Source organism: Elgaria multicarinata, chromosome 10 (assembly GCF_023053635.1).
Source record: "Elgaria multicarinata webbii isolate HBS135686 ecotype San Diego chromosome 10, rElgMul1.1.pri, whole genome shotgun sequence".
In the NCBI taxonomy this organism is placed as follows: Eukaryota; Metazoa; Chordata; class Lepidosauria; order Squamata; family Anguidae; genus Elgaria; species Elgaria multicarinata.
The window spans coordinates 15,058,908-15,083,109 of record NC_086180.1 but is presented as its reverse complement, the minus strand read 5'-3'; the positions used below and the strand labels follow the sequence as shown (position 1 = coordinate 15,083,109).

At 42.9% G+C, this 24,202-nt stretch overlaps 1 protein-coding gene across 1 annotated transcript in view; it reads right to left on the bottom strand.

The window, feature by feature from the left end:
- CFAP299 (cilia and flagella associated protein 299) overlaps window positions 1-20,457 on the bottom strand; it is a 324,354-nt gene extending 303,897 nt beyond the window's left edge. The window contains exons 1-2 of the mRNA XM_063136207.1: window positions 20,338-20,457; window positions 7,399-7,529 (exon numbers count right to left, since the gene is read on the bottom strand). Of these exons, the coding sequence (XP_062992277.1) occupies window positions 7,399-7,529; window positions 20,338-20,457 (251 nt within the window). The remainder of the gene's footprint in view (window positions 1-7,398; window positions 7,530-20,337) is intronic.
- Between the last annotated feature and the right edge of the window lie 3,745 nt (window positions 20,458-24,202).

Genomic DNA, 24,202 nt, shown 5'->3' with positions numbered 1-24,202 from the left:
AAACAGCTCTAGAGAATCATAGAATAGTAGAGTTGGAAGGGGCCTACAAGGCCATCGAGTCCAACTCCCCACTCAATGCAGGAATCCAACTTAAAGCATCCCTGACAGATGGCCGTCCAGCTGCCTCTGGAATGCCTCTAGTGTGGGAGAGCCCACAACCAACCTAGGTAACTGGTTCCATTGTCGTACTGCTCTAACAGTCAGGAAGTTTTTCCTGATGGCCAGCCGGAATCTGGCTTCCAGTAACTTGAGCCCATTATTCCGTGTCCTGCACTCTGGGAGGATCGAGCAGCACAGCGAGAGATACTGGAAGTTATGCTCTGGATCTTGTGGGATTCAAAGTAAAAGGATCTTCAAAGGGCTTAGACTCTAATGCTGTATCCTTTACTAGGATAATTTAGCCTTGCTTATGGATCATCAGGGAAAAACCTTCAAGCCACATCCAAACACAAGGATGCAAAGTTTCCCTCACATGAAGCTAATCATTTTTGGGATGTCCCATTCTCTACTGTGTACATTATTGCCTGGGAGGCTGGCATTTCCTGTAGTTCCAGCCACTGAAATACGTGGAAACATTTAGAAGAAGAATAAATGTCAGATCCCAGTGCTTAATCCTTTCCATTATATTTTGGTGGTTAAATTTATGATGCCAAAACCAAAAGTAATGTTTAGAAAAGATACATCCCTTCCCCTTCCCCTTCCCCTCATGTTTCCTCACTGGATGCCATATTCAAATAATTTTCATATGGAAAATGAAATTCAAAGATCTAATTTGAACGAATGTAAAGAGATATCCAGTTCCTTTCTTATTACATTGGTGCCTTTAAATTAAGCGCACATTTGCACTGAGCAAGAAGCATTGTGCCTTATATGGGTGCTAGAACTAGAAAACCCATGTAGTGTGGTAACAGCAATATCATTTATTGTTTTACTTATTTTGTAACATTTATATACTACTGAATATAACAGAATTTCTCAGCAGCAGCATCACCACCCATCATCATCACCATTATTATTTTCCAATCGCATTTGAGTCCCACGCTTCTTCCAATGAGCTCAGGATTGCATACAAGGTTGCAGGTTACTTTGTTTTTATCCTCATAACAGATTAGGCTGAGTGTGCCTAGCCCAAGTTCATCCAGTTTCTTGGTGATTGAATAGCCTTCCATAATCTAGCTATCTAGTCAGCTATCTCTCTCTCTGTTGATCTATTTCAGAACATAAAAACCATAGTCAAATAAAAGCATAGTAAAATATTAAAAACAACACTAATAACCATAACAATCTAAAAAGCCAACATGTGCCTTGACCGTCTTCATGAACATAGGGTATGTGGGGGACACATCTCCACAGGGAAGTGCATTCCAGAGTTTGGGCGCAACACAGGAGAAAGTTTCCCAAGTGCCCGGCAAACAGGACTCTATAAGTGACAGTGCCTGGCTTTTAATAACTAAGCAGATTCATACCGAAATAGGTGGTCCTTCAGATAGCCAGACCCTAAGCCGTTAGAGCTTTAAAGGTTAACACCTTGAACTGAGCTTGCAAAACAACTGGCAACCCAGCAGATCGTTCAATAGCAGGGTGATAGGATTACGATACTGTGTACCAGTTAGCACCTAGCTGCTGCATTTCGCACCTCTGCTACTCTCACTTTTTTTTTTGCTAGTGCTATAAAGTAATTTTGAATCTGGCCACTTGCATGTTGCCTGTGGAAAGTAAGAATTGCCTCAAGGCAGGAGGGGAGCTGGATTTTCCCCCCTTTCTTGACAGCAATGCATGGCAAACTACTAGCATTCATATGCGTAAGTTGGCAAGCTGGTAAATATTTTATGGGTAGAAACTTGCATGAACTGGCAAGCGCTAACCAGCAGAATTATTATCTTAGGTGGTGGATAAATCTAAAGGGTTGGATCCTGAATAACTTAGTAACGCTTCTGTCAGATTAACTTAATTTGACTCCAATTGGACTTTAACTGTGACTGATTTAGTCTGGATCCAACCCAAATTGTCTTCCCAGAACCAGGGGAACGTTTTGTATACTGTATAACTTTGCAGTCTACTTAGAAATTGAGTTTGGGATCATAGAATTGAGTTTGTGAGGTTCAGTTTGACATGTTTATATGGATTAACTTGAACTGGCATCCTTCACCAACCGGCTGCATGAGCGGAAGAATGTTTCTTAGCAAAGGGGTGGGTGGGCGGGTAGCAAATAGACAGTTGGACTGACCCCATGTTCATGCCAAACTCAGCAAGGAGACAAGAAACCATTATTTTGGGGCGCTCCAATGATCCCTTTGGAAAGGGAGGTGAACCTTAAATCTGTCCTTCGTGTTGATTCTTCCAGCCATTTGCTGCCCCAGCTCCAAACCTTCCCTTCTGATGTGTACAGAAGGAAAAAACAAGAGCGACTTCACAGATTCAGTTACACATGGATAAAATCCAACCATTGAGACAGTGCCAGTTTGATGTGGCACTGCACACGTTACAGCATTTTACATGTATACCTAAAAGTTTGATGCTTACAACCATTTATTTTTATGTATTTATTGCATTGTATACTGCCCAATAGCCGGAGCTCTATATGATGGAGATACACATGTCTGCATTGGCCAGGCTCTTTGTCACATGCACACAAAATGGAAATATGTCTTTTCCACAATATAATATGTAAAGTAGCCCTGAGGCTTTGGCTCTACAGTTGTAGTGGGGGAATCATACTGATCCAGAGAAGCTGGCATCACAATTCTGGAAAGCTATGATGTTCCCAAAATCCAGGTGAACATGTTTCCATATTCCTGGCGGGTAGGTCCAATTAATAATTGCTTATGTTTTTTTTTAATGAAGGAGTGTCAAGGCTCAAGAATCCCAAGAAGCAACACTTTCTAATCTGAATGACTTCCCCCCTAAATCCTGACACGTGGTGGTGGCCCTTGGCTGTAGAGAATGGGAGGAGAAAAGGAAGCGAGAGAGAAGTATAAGGATGGTAACAGAGGCTTGGTGGGAATTTGCACCTTTGTGTGAGCTGCAGTGGTAGGTATGGGTGAATTTCCACAGCACCATGTTGTTGTAGTTCAGACATCCTGTTCCACAGCCACTTATACAAACATAAAGTTTCATCAGAAGCTTTGGAATAATCCTCTCCTCGGCAACACACTAGCACAGGATCAGTCTCTAGCTGAATTAAGAAAGGTTGTCCACATCTTTGCCATTAGAACAACGCTGCCTCTGCAAAGCAACTTGGCAAAGGCACAGAGATCCACGGTTTCTGAACACTTCCAAACAAAAAATATCCAGGTGTTTCTCCAGGCATGTAGGAAGATGCAAGAATGTTGACATAAGCAGCTGATTCACAAGAAGAACCAGCAACAGATCTCATGTGTTTCTATATTGACCTAACAAAATGTGATTAACTTCTGTCACACAAAAAGGTTCTACGCTGAGCGTGTACCTGTACCAAGGCCCATCTGTTTCCACCATTTACTTTTGTTCCACTGGTACTCAGATCAGTGGATGCTTCTGTGAAACCTGATAGCATCAGGGTCTCCATTCTTCCTTCAGCCCCTGAAGAGAAGCAATATAGTACTGAAAAGGCAGAGTCCAAATCCTGCCTTTCTGTTGCTACAGCAAAAGTCCTGCCTCTCTACAGGATGCTATCTAGCCCTGCCCAGCAGTATTTCCACCCTTGTAGAAATATGTTAAAGCAAATAAGACAGAACCAGTTAAACCCCTTCAGAAGAAAAGTTTTTAACAAGACAACATGGTAACCAAGACCATAGGCAGAGTGGAGGAAGAAAATCTCATATCTCATGAAGGAAAGGGAAGATTTCTTCTTGATCGTAACATTTCACTACTTGTTGGGCTCACAATTTAATACAGGATTACGCAGTTTGCACCTCTTGGTTCCAAACACGGATCTAAACACAATTTCTGGTAGCACATTCATTCATTCCCGACCTTGCAATGCGTTCTACTTCATGTGTACATCTGAAAATGCACCAAGTAAAATGCATCATTTCTAAAACGTGCTCAACCATGCTTTAGTCAATGGGTGCATTCATACAAAAACATGTACATTTGAAAGAAGCATACAAAAATATGAACACATTTGTGGGCAGAGAAAACAAAGCTTGTGCAGACCCAGGGCAGAACAATCTTGGTGGTGGGGTGGGAAAATGAAGACCTCTAAGAGATTGACAGATTCGGTCATCCGTAGTTCGAACACATATTTGCATTTCATGGCTATTCAAGATAGTAAAATTAAGCATTGTCGAAGACAATACTCTAAGTTATTTTCAGAAAGTGTTGCTAAACCTATTGTGTTTTCTTTAACTTGCTACAAATAAATTAATAAATAAATGCAATAATAAATAAATAAGGATTGGTAGAGGTAGTGCAGGGCTACAACTTTTAAACAGTGTGTTCATTAGCTAATTCAATAACATGAAGACTTGATAAAATCCCCAAACTAACTTTATCATTAATTTAATTTATCTTTGCTGATATTTCCAATAAAAGTGTGGGGTGGGGGAATCACAAGGAGATTAGGGTAAGTAGGAGAGTGCCTCCCATGTCTGTAACAGTAAGTAAATAGTCTCTCTTGTGATTATTTTTTTAAAAAAACTAGAGACCTGCAACCAAATATTAAGCAGCTTATTTTGGATCTGTTTTGTGAAATCCATATGCAGTGGATACGGTCTCCTAACCCTAGGCCCCATGTGAAGTTATCTCCACAATCTTTGCAGCCTGTTTGACTAGAAATAACAAAAGGCTGCATTCACATCATGTTTTGGCTCTGACTTGCTTACCCCAAGCAGATGCAATCTCTCTCCGCTGCTTGGGAGGGATGTTGTCACCCATATGAGTTCATCACCTACAAAAACGGCTTTCCCCAACCTGGCGCCTTCCAGATTTCTTGGACTACAACTCCCAAAATCCCCAGCCAGCAACCCAATGGCCATGCTGGCCACAAATGATTGGCGATGTACTCCAACCCATTAATCTTAGGTCAAAGAAACCAGGACCCAGAGTGTGCAACGTTGGGAATTTTGCTCAAAGCTTTTTATTATTACAATAACAAAAACAGGAAGAAGCTAAATAAATTAGAGGCCCCGTATCAAGCAGGGTACTTAATATATTTCACTTCACATCTTGCACTCCTACCAGGGGGAGTCTGAGAGGTAAATGCAGTTTGTTGACCCAGGATAACAAGACATGGAAAGCAGCCAAAGGCTCAGTTCAGACAACACATTTCTCAATGGTGGTTTTAGAATTCCGCACTGTAGTTTTTACACCACCATTGAGAAATGTGTTGTCTGGCGGGAAAACCCCACGCAACGGTGTTTTTCTGGAAAACACCCTATGCAAAATATCCACTCTGTGCAGAGGAGAGTTCTTGCCCAACCGTTGTGTTACATGTTATATGGTGGGCACCATGGAGTTTTCTGTTGCATTGAGTTGACATTTCCCACTGGCTACAGAGTTCTCTGGCAAGAGCAGCAAAAACAGTGAGAGCCACCTGGATTTTTTCTTTGCAGCAATGGCTGATGGGATACTATCAGGAGGACCGGAGGAGGAGAGAGGGTGGAGGAACTGTCAATCAAACATCGCGATGGATTTTACTCATCTTCACGGTAGCCCAGAGTCACGCAACAGTGGAGTTAGAACATGTGTGAAGGGTACCCCCTAAAAACACAAGCGTTGAGTAGAGTTTTCACACTGTGTTGACTAACTTGTTGTCTGAAGTGAGCCAAAGTCTAGGAGTTGACAGATGAACACAAATCCCATTTTAAAAAAGCAATTCTGACACCAAAAAATGCTCCATGAATTGTTAGTAAGGCCAATCCTTTAGCAGTCACAGTTTCAAGCATTTCCTCCTGCGATATTCCAAAAAGCATGTGAAAGCAGAGGTCAATTACCAATTATGCAAAGATACGGACCAAAAGAAGTAAAAATGTTTTGCTCTGGCATATGCTCCACTTTGAATTTGACAGCTAATGTGACAGCATATGCTTGACAGCTGTCCAAGCAAAGTAAGTCTTGCAAAAAACAAACACACAAAAAACCTCCAACAGGAGGAAGACAGGCTAAATTCTCCACCACAAGGCTGAGAACATGGATTTGCTGGACAGGACACTGGAGAAGGGCAGCGAATGTCAAAAATCAGTTCCAAAAGCCATTAAGCAATTGTGCAGCCTCAGCACAGGAAGGACACAAATGCTGATGGTACCAGTAGCCCACTGCTAATAATGCACAGGTGCCAAGGAGGACAAAGCTCCTGTATCTGAAGGGTTATGGGTGCAGAAGGAATTTTGGCAAGTGCACGTTTCTTTACTTTGCATTTCAGCTGCATCAGTTGAAATTTCCTCCAGACACTACTGCTAAGAACGATTGTGGAGCAATCCTATAAGCCAAACTTCTCCAACCTGGTGCCCTCCAGATACGTTGGACTTCAATTCCCATCATTCCCACCTGGAAACAATGGGAGTTGCAGTGCAACACATCTGAAGGGCATCAGGTTGGAGAAGGCTGCTGTACAGGAATGGGATCAGCATTTCTGGGATGCAACAGGTCAGCACCACTTGCACCCATTCCTTGCCTGGAAAATTCTCTGCTATTTGCTCTAAGGTGGGCAATGTGTCCCAATATTCATTTACCTTTCCTGCAGGTGTTTTTAAGATTAGGACTAAAAAAAAATCCAATTGCATGAACCATTGTTTCCTAAGACATGTTATTTTTCTGAATTAAAGTAAGAGGTACACTTCATTCTTGCACTAGAATAGGCAGGTATTTATTCTGTAAGGAGTAGCTGCCCACAGAGAAGCTTGTCTTGTGCTTCTGCATGAAACACTGATCTTACTGGGAAAAGACAGGCCCAGAGTAACAAGGCATGAATGGATACAACACGCAGCCTACTCTGAGGGTGGGACATTTTACCACATCTCTACAATGGGATAGACTGGAAAAGCCAATTGCACCCAATGGAAAAATGTGGCAAAATTTTCCAGCTCCAGCAGAGGCTGGCTGGAAGGCAAGACCACAGCAATGAATCATGCAGAGATATAATGGGCAGTCCCTCCCTTGAGTGGGTATTTTGGACTCACAGAGACCTCTAACTATAAGTGTATCTTGAGAAATAGGAATATACAGCTCCCTTGCAGCACACAGTTTGGGAATTATTGACCTAAGCATCTGATGCTGGTAGTGATGGACTTGAGTGTGCATAAAGTCTTGGGCAAGGCTAAAAATCTGATGCTGATTCCTCGATGACAGACATTTTTCATGCTTTGACTTTAGATGGTCCTCAAGGGTACATTTAAAAATGTATGCATTATTATCTTTTACTCCAGTTTTCCTAATGTTGTGATGTCCCATTCCCACCCTCACAAACACAACACTTACTTTTGCTGGTGTCTTTCTGAGAGCCTTGAAGCCTCAGCAGCGAGTTTCCTCGCTACGAAATCTTCCCTTTTCAGCACTTCTCCGCTTCCCCGGAAGCCCAGCTCCACCAGCTGGCGAGCCATGTCTTCATTCTGAAAGCGCAAAAACAGCACATCAGCTGGATCACAAAGAACAACTATGCTTTTAGAAGTGTCCGATGCTCAGCGCAGAAGCACCTATACTTATACGGCTTGTCCTTTTTGCCAGGCCCGTTTATGAATCAATCTTATTTCGTTTCTCTTGCAATTTATTTCACTCCCTCCAATCTCACTTTTGCTGAAACCATCTTCATGTGTCTCCCCTTCCACACACCACATCCTCAGAATTTCATGTGATGGTTGTGTGGTTTTTTATCTTGATTTTTAATTAACTTATTAAAAAAATTAAAAAACTGGATTTCTGCCATTACACCTGGCAACCTAAGTTAACTTTCAACAGTAACTTATAATTCCAACTCCTTCACTCATTTATCGCGGGTTGGCATTTAGCCTTCGCATTAGAGGTTAGATCGTTGTCAGCAAGGAGCAGACACAGCACAATCAAGACACAATACAAACCTACCATGGCCACGCTGGCTGGAAATTATGGGAGCTGCAATCCAACACCCCTGGAGGGTACCAGATTGGGGAAGACTGGAGTAGAGGATTCCAGCTTTATCTGTGGTTTCACAACTCCATTCCCAGGGAGCTTTTTAGGAGGCTAGCCAAGCCCTTCACTTTCCAGAAGGTGTTCGGGTCCTTAGGAACAGGTAGTTTTAAGGCTGATGCTCTGTTGAATTGTTAATTGTGAGGTTTTAATACTTAAAAATAAATGTTGTTAAAACGGATTCCGGTCTGATTTTGGGGACGGAAACAGCCTTGATGGATGACCTCCAATGGGAACTAGACAGGAGCAATCAAAACCGGCTGGTTTTGGTGGACCTCTCAGTAGCACACAATACCATCCACCATTGCATCTTTCTGAGGCACAGGCCAATATGGGATTTGTCACAGTGGTTCTGCTCCTATCTGACTGAACGTTCCCTGAAGGTTGTGTTAGGAGGCTATTGCTCATGCCTAAAGGACTCCTTGGCGCTCTTATTTTGTCCTCCATGTGTTTTCACGTCTACATGAAGCATCTGAGGGTTGAATCTCATCATTATGCTGATGAAACCTAGCACTAGCTCTTCTTTTCAACTGATGTCAAAGGAGCTGTGGAAGTTCTGAAATACTATCAGGACACAATGGGAAACTGGATGTGGGTGAACAAGTTGAGGCTCAATCCAGGTAAGACGGTCCTACTGATCAGCAGACAAATTGGGAATAAAACCTATTCTGGATGGAGAATAATTCCCAATCCTATTCTGGATTGGGAATAAAACCTATTCTGGATGGAGCAGCACTCTGACTGAAGGATCAGGTACACAGCTTGGGGATGCTCTTTGATCCATTGCTGATGCTGGATGGCAGATGGTGGCAGTGGCCAGGAGCGCCTTTGCCATCTTCTACTGGTGCACTCCTTCCTGGGGTGGAGGGAGTGACCTGTGCCTTAATCATCTTATACTTTGATTACTGTAGCACATTCTATGTGGCGCTATCCTTGAAAAATATTTGGCAACTTTAGCTAGGGCAAAATGAAGGAACCAGATTCTTATCTGGCATGCATTTTACAGACAGTATAATACGAACCTAGGAAAAAAATTGCATCAGCTTTGGATTTGTTTCCCAGTCCAATTCAAGGGGCTGGTTTTTACCTACAAAGCACCTAAGGAGCTTGGGATTGGGTTATTTGAAAGACCACCTCCTCCCGTATGAGCCTGACTGAAATTTGCATTTGTCATTTGAGTCCATGTTACATCATTCACCTCCAGGACACAGTTGTTAAATTGGAGCACTTTTAAGAACTTTTGAATTTTTAATGATACCAATTATTTCAAACATGTACATCTATGGGGTAGTTTTGTTGTGTGGCACAACAGCCCATTTCCCCCCCCCCAATGGGTCCTATAACCCCGCTATTCATGGGGGCTGCCACTGCCCCAGTCCTGTGCCCCATATGTGTCATTCTATGAGTCTGCAAATACATCGACTGCAATAATAACATTAATAACAATACTAACGATAAAAGAAATTAGTGAGGGCAGCAGTGGTGGAAGGTAAAGCTTTGACAGGCCTTGTGCAGCTTGCGGATCAGTACCTAAGGAACATTAATTTAGGGCCAAAATGATCAGGCACACACTTCTGCAAAGTGCAGCGATTCGTCTCCTACAACGCACCTTATGTGCTCAAATAGCACCACTTAAACAAAAGTGAAATAATATTTCCACCTAGTGGCAGCCTTTAAGCACAACAACCCCAATTTTACTCAACATTTCGATCATTCTAGGCATGCTACAACTCCTGATGTGGCATTCTAGACACAACCTTTCAGACTCAATACAGCAACCAAAGAAAATGGTGGCTACACCCTTTCTTTTGAAGCATCACAACAGTACCGCATGGGTGTAGTTATTGCAACTGGAGAACAGACCACCCAAAATCCTCTCTGGCCTTCTGTCAGCCCAGTTTTCTTGCTTGATGTGCGAAGCACAAAATACATGGGACAGATTGCAAAGGTTGTTCCACAGCTGCAACACTAATGGTCGCTATTTTGCACCAGTGCAGCAACTCAAGACAGTAAAACACCAACATTTAAGGGGGTGCAAGTATCAGGTGTGTTTGTGTGTATATTATGCATAAGGGTTGGGGAGAAAAGGTGGAAGGGGGCATAGGTCTGTACACATCAACAGGAGTTGAGAGTTTTTTAGTAACAGTTTCTTTATTTAAAAACTTCAGCTCAGTGAATGTGAAGCAAACATAGCCTGAAAAAATTAAGGAAAACAATAAAACACAATCTATTTATAGATTTTAAGCATTTTTACCCTCCTCCTCAGCCAAAAAGGCACACAGATCAGTAAAAAACAATACCTGTCTGCCATCAGATTATTAATTATTATTATTATTATTTGATATGACTAACGGAATAGTTTTGACCTTTTCCTTAGTCACATCAGTTATTATTATTATTAGTAGTAGTAGTATCCTGCCTTTTTCCCAGTACTGGGACTCAAGGTGGCTTTATAAAATTAAAACATATACAATTAAACATATAGAAATATACAAAAGTTAATAACTAAATTAGCTGTAATATTAAAACATTTTTTTAAAAATTAAAGGACAAATGACAATTAAAAAAAAATATCCAGAACATTAACAGAGGTCCAGACAATTTCCAAAGCCCTGCTGGAACAAAAAAGGTTTTGCCTGCCTCTGGAAACACAGCAATGAGGGAGCCAGTCTAGCCTCCCTAGGAAGGGAGTTCCAGAGCCTTGGAGCAGCCACCGAGAAGGCCCTCTCCCGTGTTCCCACCAGGCATGCCCGTGATGATGACGGGATTGAGAGAAGGGCCTCCCCTGAAGGTCTCAGGGCACAGGCCGGCTCATAAGGAAGAATACAGTCTGGAACCAAGCCGTATAAGGCTTTATAGGGCTTTACAATTTAAAAGACATGATACAAAAGGAAAAAGAGCTGGAGAGGCAGGAGGAAAAAATAAATACATGGAGAGAGCAATCCTATTGCCCCTAGACAGCTTCTGAAGCACCACAGGATACTGCAGGTCTCCACCCCCGTGCCCATGATCTTCCCATTTCTCTCTTTCTACTGCAACCTAGTTAGGAGGCATAGCGTACAGAGTCACAAGACCTTCAGGCTGTAAATATTTTCTTTTAATAAGTCAGCAAAATCTTACAAGAATCAAAGGGTAGAAGCTGAAATTGTATGATCAACATCCCACAAAAATGGTTACCATATTGCATAAAATGTTCCGGGGTTTGCATAGCATCTAGCAACCTTCATATAGAGGACGAGGTTGTCCGTTCCAAAATGATCTGAATGCCTCCGAAACCAAGCCTTGATTGATAAGCTCATTACATTTTTCCAATTGGTTGCAATTATTGCTCTTGCTGCAGCTTATGGGTGTCTTTATGCAGTGCAGACTGAAAATGCTTCGAGAAAATACCCAGAATTACAAGCATTAGTCATGGTGATATTTTATTAATGGTGAGTGTGAAACTCTTGTCCTAACCCATCCCAAAATTAGTTGCAGCTGTTTTGAAGAACTTTTGAGCCTTGGTTGGGGTTAACTGCCAATGAGAAAGTTCCATTGCCCTTGTACTTATTACATTCATTAAGCCAGAAATGAAACGCACATCCCAAAGGGGTCTATAGGCATCCCCAAATCCACTTCCCAGCTTGCTTTTAATGGATTTTTTAAATCAAGGGCCATTAAACAATTAAGCTCTTCAATGCACAGGACTCTGCTAGACACTCACATGGACACTCTGCTAGGCACTCACACACATCTTACCAGCATCTACATGCCCATGGGTCCCAGGTGGAAGGGGGCAGAGAAAAAGCCTAGGAAAAAAAAAAGTACACCAAATACAGAGCCTACCCAGGAAGCACCAAGCTTTCACAAATCAAACATGTCAACCAGGAATCGAAAACCAAGTAGTTTGGTAGATGTAGTAGCGCAGCTCTTAGCAGAAGTCCATGGTTCCAGCTATAAGAGCTTTTTGGCCCTGCAAGAAATAAGAAAACTTGCCACAGCTCTGTGCCTGCTTTTCCATTAAGATTGGCAGTGGGCAGAGCGAAAGAGCAAATGAAGTTTCACAAGAGCCATGCTGGATCAGATCAAGGGTCCATCTAGTCCAGCATTCTGTTCAGACTGTGGTCGACCAGGAACTCACAAGGAGGACAGAATGGAAATTGCTTATATTTATCTTTTTTTATCTTTTTTAACGGGTATTCCCTTTCTTACTCAGAATTGTTATTATTATTATTATTATTTATTTATATAGCACCATCAATGTACATGGTGCTGATTACAGGTGAATTAATTACAGGTGAATTAGTCTGCTGGATATTCCTTCTAAAAGATATGCTACTTTTCTTCCTAATAAGTTGCAGGAGTTGGTCTCCCTTAACAGTATTTTGCATAAAAAGCAAGCTGGGTTAAAGAACTATTCCACTACTGATCACTGCTACACTTTGTCTCATCTTATTGAAAAAATGGTTAAGAATAATTCAAGGCTTTTGATTTGAAAGACAAGAACCTGGTAGTGGGCTAAATTGCTTGCTCTTGATAGAGGCTCTACATTGCTGACGCTTCTCCAAAGTTTGCTATCAAGATACTGTTGCTAAAATTGGAGTAGACAAGAGTAGGCTTTTGTCTGACCCAATTCCAATTACGAAGGGAGTTAAACGGAGGGAGTGGTGTTCTAACATCCCTTCTTTTTAATCTTTATGTTAATGATTCGGTTCAACTGTTAGGGAACTGGATGCATGTCCACCTGCAACAGAGAACAGAAAGATCATAATTCTTTTATATGCAGATGATATGGTTATATTATCCTTGATCAGTCTTAAGAAGCAGATGGACCTGCTGACCAATTTTTTTTCAGGAGGAACAGCCAAGAATTAACTTTACTAAAAGCTAAAGAGGTTGTGTTTGTAAAGGGATTCTCTATATTTAACTGGTCAATTTCTAGTAACTCCTTTCAACAGGGTAAGGGTGCAATCCTATCCGGATAGTAGCCAGACTCTGTAATCGGAGGCTGCCAGCTATCCTCTCCTCCTTGCTCCAGCTGCCTTGCATTTTGCCTAGATGGTCGATTTTCCTAGATGGGCAATTTCACCCATCTAGCCATGGCCTTGGGGAGGAGGAGGGAAGGAGCCTGAAGTCCTGATAGGAAGCTGCTTCTGTTATCTCCTCTCCTCTCCACCCCCTGGACCGCTCCCTTTTCACCATCTCCATGCTCCATTTCCAAGAAAACCAGAGAAAATCATGCCACCTATAAGGGGACAGGGAGAGCGGTTTCTGGGCCTAGAGGCCCTTGTTCCGACCACAGTTCCCAGAAACCAAACAATCCTATGTGCCCCCCAGCCACTGATCAGGGGACATCGGATTGCTCTATAAATCAGCATTCACCAACCTGGTGCCTGGCTGATGCTTTGGACTACAATTCCCCAAATTCCTGACCATTGGCCATACCAGATTAAGGTAATGGGAGCTAAAGTCCAACCATCTAGAGGGCAAAAGGTTCGGGAAGACTGGGTTAAATCATTTTGTTATCTTGAAAAGCCTAGCAGTTTGCTATTCTCATTAAAGCAAGATGTACTGCAAGAGCCATCATGAAGCTGTTTTATACAAACTGTGGACAATTGGTTGCCCTGGTTCTTAACATCTTTTTAGCTAAGGTTGTTCCTTCTGTTATATGGTGTGGAACTTTGGGGCTTTAGCCAATCATAAATTCAGGAGATGAGGAAGGTCCAAATTCATTTTCTAAAAACAGTATTGGCTTTACCTGTTAGAACCCCTGTGTCTCAAGACTGTGAAGAAGTGGGTTAGCCTTTTTATTTGGGCTAGAATACAAATCTAATTCCTAAATTTTCATACTAGAACGTTAACTTTGCCATCTTCATATTTGGCATTTAAGGTCAAATCTCTCTCCCTTAAACTCTCAAAAGATATTAACTGCATTACAGACACTTGCTAGACATCCTGATGATCAACTGACTAAGATCCAGTCTAGTTCCAAATCCCAATTAAGGCTTTTTGTGTTTGGAAAAGACTTTCTGACTGATACGTTAATCATCCATTCTTCTAGCTTTTCTAGATTGTATCCATGTATCAAGCTAGATCATCAGAAAGCCAGTTATTTGGAACTTATTGCTTTAGCTTAACGTAGGAATGTTATCACAGAATTGATGTAATGCTATGCCTTCTGCTTTCTTAGAAGGGTGCTATAAGAAATTAGCATTGGAACAGTATTCTAGTGAGTTTGTAAAACTGTTACTGAGGGTATTGTCCATTATGTTATCCAATGGCTAAGTTTAGACTCAGAAAGACTTTTGTTATATGTCCCAAATCTGTGTGTTTTCTGTTGCTTGATAATGGAAATGATGTTATGTTCTGTGTTTTGTTATTTGTGTTGACAGTCAAGAAATAAAGAACTATATTTGTTGCTCAACAATAAATTTCCTTCTTTTTCTTATGGCTCATAGGTAAACAATAAAATGATTACTATTAATGACTCAAACCCCACCATGGCACGTTGTATTTTGGGAAAATAACAATGCAGCCACAATTGTGGCCGCTGAGAGGATGGGATTAGAGCCCATACCTGCCACACTAGAGGCCTTCAAGAGGCAGCTGGACATCCATCTGTCAGGGATGCTTTAGGGTGGATTCCTGCATTGAGCAGGGGGTTGGACTCGATGGCCTTGTAGGCCCCTTCCAACTCTGCTATTCTATGATTCTATGACCTAAGAAGAGCCATGCTGAATCAGACCAAGGGTCCATCTAGTCTAGCACTCTGTTCACACAGTGGCCAACAAGCTTTCGATCAGGGACCCACAACGAAGACACAGTGCAACAGCACCCTTGCACTCGTGTTTCCCAGCAACTGGTGTGTGTGTTGGGGGCATGTGCCTGACAATGCTGTGTTTTGGTGCCAGCCCTGGGAAGGGAGTGTGAAACATGTGGCAGGCCACAATATATATCTATCGAAGGAAGCTTGGGAGGAAGAACAGATTTTTTGGTGAAAGGGCTGCGAGCTTAGTTCTGGAACTTTGTGAGCTAAAATGCATTCAAATGACTCCTGTTTCTTAATTTTAAATGTTTGTCCACCCCTCTTTCAAAGCCACTATTTGCACTTGGATCCAGCTGATGGATCTCAGGGTTCCAGGATAAAATCAAAGTAGATCTCACGTGACTGAAGTTCACCCACCGCTGATCTAAATAAACCTTACAAATAAAAGAGTCCTAAACCATAAGAGCTCATTAACTATATCAGCAAGGCATGGGAAAGGAGCATGAGTGTTCTTCAAAACTCCCTTTTTCATTGAGACCCAAAGAACGTCAGCTGAAATGTAAATGCCAGTTTTGCCTTCCATCTCATTTACCAGCCTTATCACAGCTCAGCCAAAAGCCTGCCACATCTGACTTGATTGCAGGAGCAATTTGGAATTTGATGGCTCCCTGCTGGAAACAGGAGACAAAGTGATAGAATTGATTTTCAGCTATTTACGAAATCCAGCTCAACGAAGTCCTGTAAGATTCTACGCATTTCCATACAAATACACACAACCCGGACACTTATTTAATTAGTAAGGATATGGCAACATACAGACTACAATAGTGTTACTCAAACCATGAGCGAGTTAGGTCATTCCTCAGTTAGCTAATCCAGGGGGCACTGACTGTCATGTGCCAACTATTGCTCCAGCATTAGCCAGGTTGTTTCCTCAAGAGATGTGCTATATCATTTTAAAACGCCATAGGGTGACAGTGAACACAGCATGCTCATCATGAACAGCACATACATTTTGTGGGGAGTGGCTCAGTAGACCTAATGGGACCTGTGGACAATGTAGCATCCCTGCCTGACTCCCTCATTCCCAACATCATCTTCTCCTGGTAAGTCAACCAGCACTGGTCTGCATTGCGCTCTTCAGTTAGATCCCAAATTGTCCCACATGACCTTATGGCAGATACCACATGTTCCCCCTTCCTCCAATTTGGCTTCCTCCTACCTCACCATGGGCTGCAAACAGTGTCACACCCTTCATCTGCTTATCCACTGCTTTTCCTTTCGTTTTTTGCCTTTTGGATCCAACGTTTGAGACCACAACTTCCAGCCTTCCTGACCATTGGACATTCTGGCAGGGGCTGATGGGAGCTAAAGTCCAAACATCTAGAGAGCACCAGGTTGGGGAAGGCTGGGTTAATCCAAAAGGCACTAGTTAGGCCTCATTCTGAGTATTGCATCCAGTTCTGGGTACCACACTTCAAGAAGGATGCAGACAAGCTGGAGCATGTTCAGAGGAGGGTAATGAGAATGTTCAGGGTCTGGAAACAAAGCCCTATGAGGAGAGACTGAAAGAACTGGGCATGTTTAGCCTGGAGAAGAGAAGGCTGAGGGGAGACATGATAGCACTCTTCAAGGACTTGAAAGGTTGTCACACAAAAGAGGGCCAGGATCTCTTCTCAATTATCCTAGAGTGCAGGACACGGAATAATGGGCTCAAGTAACAAGAAGCCAGATTCCGGCTGGACATCAGGAAAAACTTCCTGGCTGTTAGAGCAGTACAACAATGGAACCAATGACCTAGGGAGGTTGTGGGCTCTCCCACACTAGAGGCATTCAAGATTCAGCTGGACAGCCACCTGTCAGGTATGCTTTAAGGTGGATTCCTGCCTTTTGCAGGGGGTTGGACTAGATAGCCTTATAGGACCCTTCCAACTCTACTATTCTATGATTTTATTATTATTTTCAAAATAAAGCTGGATGTTCTTGGAGCAGGGGAGAGTTTAGAAAAACGTGCCCTGCTAGAACCCACCCACAATTCCAACTGTATCATGCGATATGTGCAACGTAACTGCCAAAGGTGGAAATTATTACTGTGGCAGGCATAGTTCAATCTACTTTTATTTATTTATTTACATTTATATACCGCCCCACAGCCGAAGCTCTCTCGGCGGTTTACAACAATTAAAAATAGTTAACATTAAAAGTATACAAAAATAAAAAAACATAAAAACAGTATAAAAACAACAGCATCCATTGAAAAACAACATTTCTGGGGTCCGTTAAAAACAAACTTAACATTGTTAAATGCTGTTAAAATGCCTGGGAGAAGAGAAAAGATCCCCTCGCTCAGCAGCCATTATCTCCCCATCATCATCATCATCTTGCTTCCACCTCTTCATCCCGCTTCCACAAAGAGCTCACTCCATGGTTGGGAAGCAACACTTTTCAAGGCCTAAAGCCAATCTTCCACTGAGTGCTGTTATGGAGGAAAAGGATGTTGAAGCCACAGGTTTAGCATTTGCTTTCCAACTTCGCTACCCTTCATATTCTCTTCTGTTTAATCTCAAGAGCAGAGCTTAAATTCCTCTTTATAAAGAACCATGCAGAAAGATTGTTTTTGCAGTGAGCTCTTAATTCACTGCTCCACTGAAGCAGCTAATTACATTTAATATATCTAATTCTAACCCTAACCCATGTATATCCTCACACCTGATTTCGGTTGTCAGTTACCCTGTCAGTCTTATGACTCATCTCTTCCCCATTCTAGTCTCTAGCCTGCCCCGACTTCCCTCTACATTCTCAACAATCTCCTTAAATATCTCTTGGAAATTCTTGCACTGCATGCTTGCCCTTGGATTCTCATTCTCAAAGGACAGGAGCCTCAGCATAGCGTATCAGAGAACAGGAAAAAAAGGCAATGAGGAAAGAGAAAGAGATTTATGAGGGACAATGTCTAAAACCTGCAGTATTAAACAATACTGGGACAAAACTGGCTTTCAGCTGTGCAAATAATGCTTTTCAGTCATAGCACTTAGCCAGAAGCAGTAATTTCATCCTCACCACATAATGGAATAGGGACAGGACTAACCTTTGCTCTGGACAGATTTGCTCTGAGGCAGATGACTCTTTTATTTTTATTTTGGCAAGTGTATGCTAGAGAGGGCAAGCATGCAGTTTCCAGTGAAGATGCAGAAAAGCAACTGAAAATTGTCAGGACATTCAAAATGGCAGTTTGGCAAGGATGTGTCTGGTAGACCTTAAACTGCTTCCAGATGAGAAATTATTGTGGAATTGGCATGGCTGGTTCACTCTGGTTTTATGGAAATTCCACATGACACCATCATCCATTGTAATCTTCCCATATTTTCCCATTAGGCCCCATCATTACAGGCCTTCATGCTTAGGGTGACCATACAAAAAGGAGGTCAGGGCTCCTGTGCAGTTGTATAGAAAAGGGAATTTCAGCAGGTGTCATTTGTATGTATACAGCACCTGGCAAAATTCCTTCTTCATCACAACAGTTAAAGCTGCAGAAGCTATACTAGAGTGACCAGATTCAAAAGAGGGCATGGTTCCTGCAGCTTTAACTGTTGTGATGAAGAGGGAATTTCACCATGTGTTGCATGCACACAAGTGACACCTGCTGAAATTCCCTTTTCTATATAACTGTTAAAGATACAGGAGTCCTGTTCTCCTTTTCATATGGTCACCCTATTCAAGCTGGCCCTAAAAACTTATTTATTTACCTCAACCTACAATTGAGTCAGGACTGTACTGTATGCTATTGTGTATATGGTGTTAACTGGGTTTTTGTTTTTATCATTGTTTTAGTGTGCTTTGTGTTTTAAAATGTTGTACGCCAATTGTAACATTGTAAAGAGTTTTTTCCCCCTAAAAGGCAACTTATAAATCTTTTAAATAAATAAAAGGCCTTGAAGTTGGCCCTAAAGACTTGGCCTATAATTTATCTTGGCCTATAATTAAGGCAGAGCTTTATGGTTTTCATTGTTAATTTGGATTTCATTATTGTGTTTTATCATGGTTTCACTGCGTCTGGTGGGTTTAAATTTTGTACACCACCTAGGGAAGGTTTTCCTAAAAGGGGGCTTCTAAATCTTTTAAACAAATAAATAAACCTCTGAAGGTTGGAGAGAAGGCCCTGGCCACTTTTCACCTCACACAGGAAAGGTCTGCCACTACCACAGTGTGTGTGTGGGGAGGGGGGGCACAGAGAAACCTGGGATCACTGCTGCCATCTACCACACAATTGATCCTATTCCATGGAATGAGGCCTACTTGGAGTAACCACAGCTTAAAGTTGGCCACTCCATCACCCTCTGCTAGGGACGTGCGCTCAGCACTCAACCTCCCCCATGCCACGCCACTTCCAAGTTTTTCAGTGTCCTTCTGAATTCTATATTGAGACCCGGGGGTGGGGTGGGGTGGGGTGGGGGGCTTTGTACCTCAAACAGCCTCCCAACAGTAGAAACTTCACTAGGTGCAAGTTTTGCCATCTCAGCAGAAGCACAACTGGCAGAATTGTTCCTGCTATGGCCTCTCAAGTAAAAAGCCTAAAAATCTATACCTGCTTGCTTCTCCAAGTACCCTAACTTCTACTATCTCTTCCCGTTTCCTCCTCCGCCAGTTCACAGCCCGGAACAGAAGTTGTCAGTTTTTTCATACCCAAGACCCAACTTCAGCCCAAACTTGCATAATTGGGGCTCTCTTAGGAACACACGAGGTTGCCTTGTATTGAGTCAGACCATGGATCCATTTGGCCCAGCACTTTGACACTGACTGGCAGCAATTGCTCTCCTGTGTTTCAAGCAGGATTTATTCCAGTCCTATCTGGAGATGATGTGGATTGAATCTGGGACTTTCTGCATCCAAAGCAAGTGCTTTGCCATTGAGCTACAGCCCTCTTTTTCTTCTTTTACCTTAGATGTCACCCTTCCCCAACCTGGTGCCCTCCAGTTTTTGATTACAGCTGACATAAGCATATGGGAATTGGAGTCCAATACAACTGAAGGGCACCAGGTTGGAGAAGGCTGGCATGCATCTATGGTAGCAGTGCCACCCAATCACAAGCCCCACATCCTGATCCTCCAACTGAACACCAAGCCTAGGCAAGGATCCATCTTGGTCCCACTTTGTCCTTGGCTATTACAACTAAATGCTGGTGAGATGTGTGTGCCTTAATCACACTATTTCCAAACCTGAGCACACTCAACAGATCTACCCATCACATTTCCCTGATGCGTGTACCTGTATGATACACGTGTTTGTCCATTCACACGTTTTATGATTACCTGGGAAACCAACATAAAGCAGGATGTGGCCGTTAAGACACAACACTACAGCAGTGCTTAAGCGACCTCCGTTATGAAAAACTCAGAGGCTGTTTGTGAGGGTTGCAGTTATTCACAGTGGCGAGCGGGAGGGCAGATACACTCTGCACATGCTCAGAGGCCCTCAATGCTCGAAGGAGTGTGAATGAAAAGCCCGCTCACCTCCAAGTAGTAGAGGTCCTGCGTGGTGATCTGCGAATCCAGATAATCCTCGTAGGTGTTAAACTGGGTAACGATTTGGTCCAAGGCGGCCCCGGCGTCGTCTCCCTCCATGCCCGCCATCAGCCACTCGCGGGCTACCTCAGGGCCGCGGCGTCCCTAGCAACCGTGCGCCGCCTCGCCTCCACCGCTGCCGAACCCCGCCCAGTCCCTTCCAAGCAGCCAATCGTTCAGCAGCGCCACGAGCTAGCCCCCACCCACCACCATCAAAGTAACCAATGACTCAGCAGCGCCCAGCCGTTCGCTCCGCCCCAACCCCGAAGCCGCGCCCCTACCTCGTCACACGCTCCTCCTCCCCCCAGGTAGGGCATATAATTAACCTGAACGTGAGATCACCCCGCCTACGGGCTGCCTGGCATCCAATCGCAGAGCGACTTCTCTTATCGAGCCCGCCCCAGTTCACAGTAACTCCGCCCCGTGACGTTCAGCCGAGCACGAAGCAAGAATTCCAGCGCGTTAGATTTGTTGCAAGCTTAATCTTATGCAGGGTTACTCAGAAGTAAGTTGCCCTGTGTTCCATGGAGCTTACTCCCAGGGAAGCCAGCATGGGCTGCATTGTCATGCACACTCACTTGAGAGAAAGCTCCATTGAATTCAGTGGGACTTACTCCTGAGTAATCCTACATAAACCTGGATTGCCCAGTAGTTACAGATTATTTATTATTATTATTTATTTAGAATATTTATATAATGCTCCCTATTGAAAAATTTTGGAGCAGTGTACAAGGTAAAATGAAAATAAAAACAGAATAAAACAGTTAAAACAAAATTTAAAAAGAAGCAAAAAACAGAAATCCAAGGCTGCATGTTAAAGAAAGGCTTCTTGGAATGAAGATGTTTTCAGGAGGCGCAGAAAGGAGTACAAGGTCGGCGCCTGCCTGACCTCCAGAGGCAGGGAATTCCACAGGAAGGGTGCCACCACGCTGAAGGCTCTTCCCCTGGTGGATTCTAATCAGAGGATGGATCTAGGTGGAACCACCAGGAGCAGGCCCTCGGATGAGCTCAGTGACCGGGCAGGTTGGTAAGGGAGAAGGCGCTCTCTCAGGTATCCTGATCCCAAGTTGTTTAGGGCTTTGTACACAAGATGCGGGAATGGAGTGAGTTCAGGCCATCACATTAAACAGATCAGTCTTTAAGGTGTCATGACGATACTGTCGTTTTATATCATAAATTAATAACGTGAAAGATAAACTACATTCACTTACAAGGGAGTAATTCCCATTGAACTACATGGGGCTTACTTCTGAGTAAACTTCTGTAGGGTGTCAGTATGAATAACAAATTTCTGCAATGCTACAGTTTCAATACTGTAGGAAAAATGAGTTGGAAATTAGGGTGACCATATGGAAAGGTCAGGGCTCCTGTATCTTTAACAGTTATATAGAAAGGGGAATTTCAGCAGGTGTCATTTGTATGCATGCAGCACCTCGTGAAGTTCCCCCTTCATCACAACAGTTAAAGCTGCATGAGTTATACTAGGGTGACCAGATACAAAAGTGGGCCAGGCTCCTGCAGCTTTAACTTGTGATGAAGAGGGAATTTCACCAGGTGTAAAGTCTCAAGAAGCTCTACTAAGCATCAGCATTTACCATTTGCTTTCTCAAGAGGTCCCCTAAGGAACTGGGATGATTGTCAGCAAGCTGAATCTCAACTCTGATCAGTACAGGAGAGATTTTCCTCTTCACGGATGGTCTGGGAGCATATGGCAAGAATAACCTGATGTGACTTTCTCTCTTGTAGCTTTCTCTTCCTATTATTAGTCTATATAATGCTGCAGACCTTTGCACAAAAAGGGAGGAAGAAGCCCCGTTAAAGTGAGCTGAAAAGTAACTAATGAGCTCCAGAAAGATGGCATTTTTCAGTATCCGTTTTTAGATATTATTATTATTTTATTTATTTATATAGCACCATCAATGTACATGGTGCTGTACAGATTACACAGTAAATAGCAAGACCCTGCCGCATAGGCTTACAATCTAATACAACCATACAGGGCTCTATTTTGAATAGAGACGGGGAAATATGTGTTCATTTCCATTGTTGGGCCAGGACCGGCATTTACCCATAGCATTCCAGTCTTTGCAAGAGGAAAAATAGGTCACACCAAAAAAAAAAAAAAGCCTATACTGAGGGATCTGTTAAAGGGCAAAAAGCATATGCTGAGTACAGTTGGAGCAGCAAGTCAACAGCCATACCCATTAGAAACCTCTGTGTCACTCAAATAAAGACAGGACAGACAGCTGTGTTCCTTAACCCTTCATCGGCTGTCATTCCAGACCATCCAACATGCTGATTTGGTTCATGTTGAGCCAGTGTGCTATAGCGGCTAAAGTGTTGGAGATCTGGGATCTAGCCCCCAGTCGGCCATGGAAACCCACTGGATGACTTTGGGCCAGTCACAGACTCTCAGCCCAACCTACCTCACAGGGTTGTTGTGAGGATAAAATGGAGAGGAGGATTATGTGTGCTGCCTTGGGTTCCTTGAAGGAAAAAAGGTGGGATATAAATGAAATAAATAAATATAATAAATAATAGCAAAGAGCACATTCTAGGAACGCTCTCACTGAAATCGCCTTGGCCATGGACTTATAAGGGACAGAACTAATTATGATGATGATTATGTTAATTCTTATATTTCTTAGAACCAGTTCTCTGGGAAGTACAGAATATTTACTTAAATCATAAAATGCAAGATAAAAATGAAACAACAGATAAATAAAGCTTGAGCGTGTTCAGAGGAGGGCAACCAGGATGATCAGGGGTCTGGAAACAAAGCCCTATGAAGAGAGACTGAAAGAACTGGATATGTTTAGCCTGGAGAAGAGAAGATTGAGGGGAGACATGATAGCACTCTTCAAATACTTAAAAGGTTGTCACTCAGAGGAGGGCCAGGATCTCTTCTCGATCCTCCCAGAGTGCAGGACACGGAATAACGGGCTCAAGTTAAAGGAAGCCAGATTCCAGCTGGACATCAGGAAAAACTTCCTGACTGTTAGAGCAGTACGACAATGGAATCAGTGGCCAGGTGAGGTTGTGGGCTCTCCCACACTAGAGGCCTTCAAGAGGCAGCTGGACAACCATCTGTCAGGGATGCTTTAGGGTGGATTCCTGCATTGAGCAGGGGGTTGGACTCGATGGCCTTGTAGGCCCCTTCCAACTCTGCTATTCTATGATTCTATGAAAACAGCACAGAAGAAAAACAAAGTAAAACCAATAGCAGAAGATAATTGACAGCACAAAGATTTAAAAGCACAATAAAACACTTTTTCTAAAATGCCTGGGGAAATAAAAAAGATCTTTGCCTAGTGCCGAAAAGACCCAGGTGAATATTTCTGGAGGAGACAGTTCCAGGTGGATTGCCACCACTCTGTTGTTGCCACCCATCTTTTCTCATTTCTCAGGGGCATCTGAAGGCACCAGATAAGTATATATGGGAAGAGATGTTCCATCATGTAACCTGACCCTAAGCTGTTTAGGGCTTTAAAAGTTAAAACCAGTACTTTTAATATTGGGCTTGGAAACAGCCTGGTAGTCAATGCAGATGGCAAAGTACTGGATTAATATGATCAGTAATTAGGTGTTACCAGAGCTCTGGAGCTGCTACCACCCAAATTAGCAGCCATGCATCTCATTTCCCCTGTTCTCTTGTGTAAAAAGTAGTCACAAAACATATTACACATTTGTCCTTTGTTCACTTTTGCTGCTGGAGAGCAGATAGGAATATATGATGTGATGATGTCATAGCCCCGATCTCATTAGTACATATTTACATGGAAAAGCAGGGAGGAACCAGAGCTGGGGCTGGTTT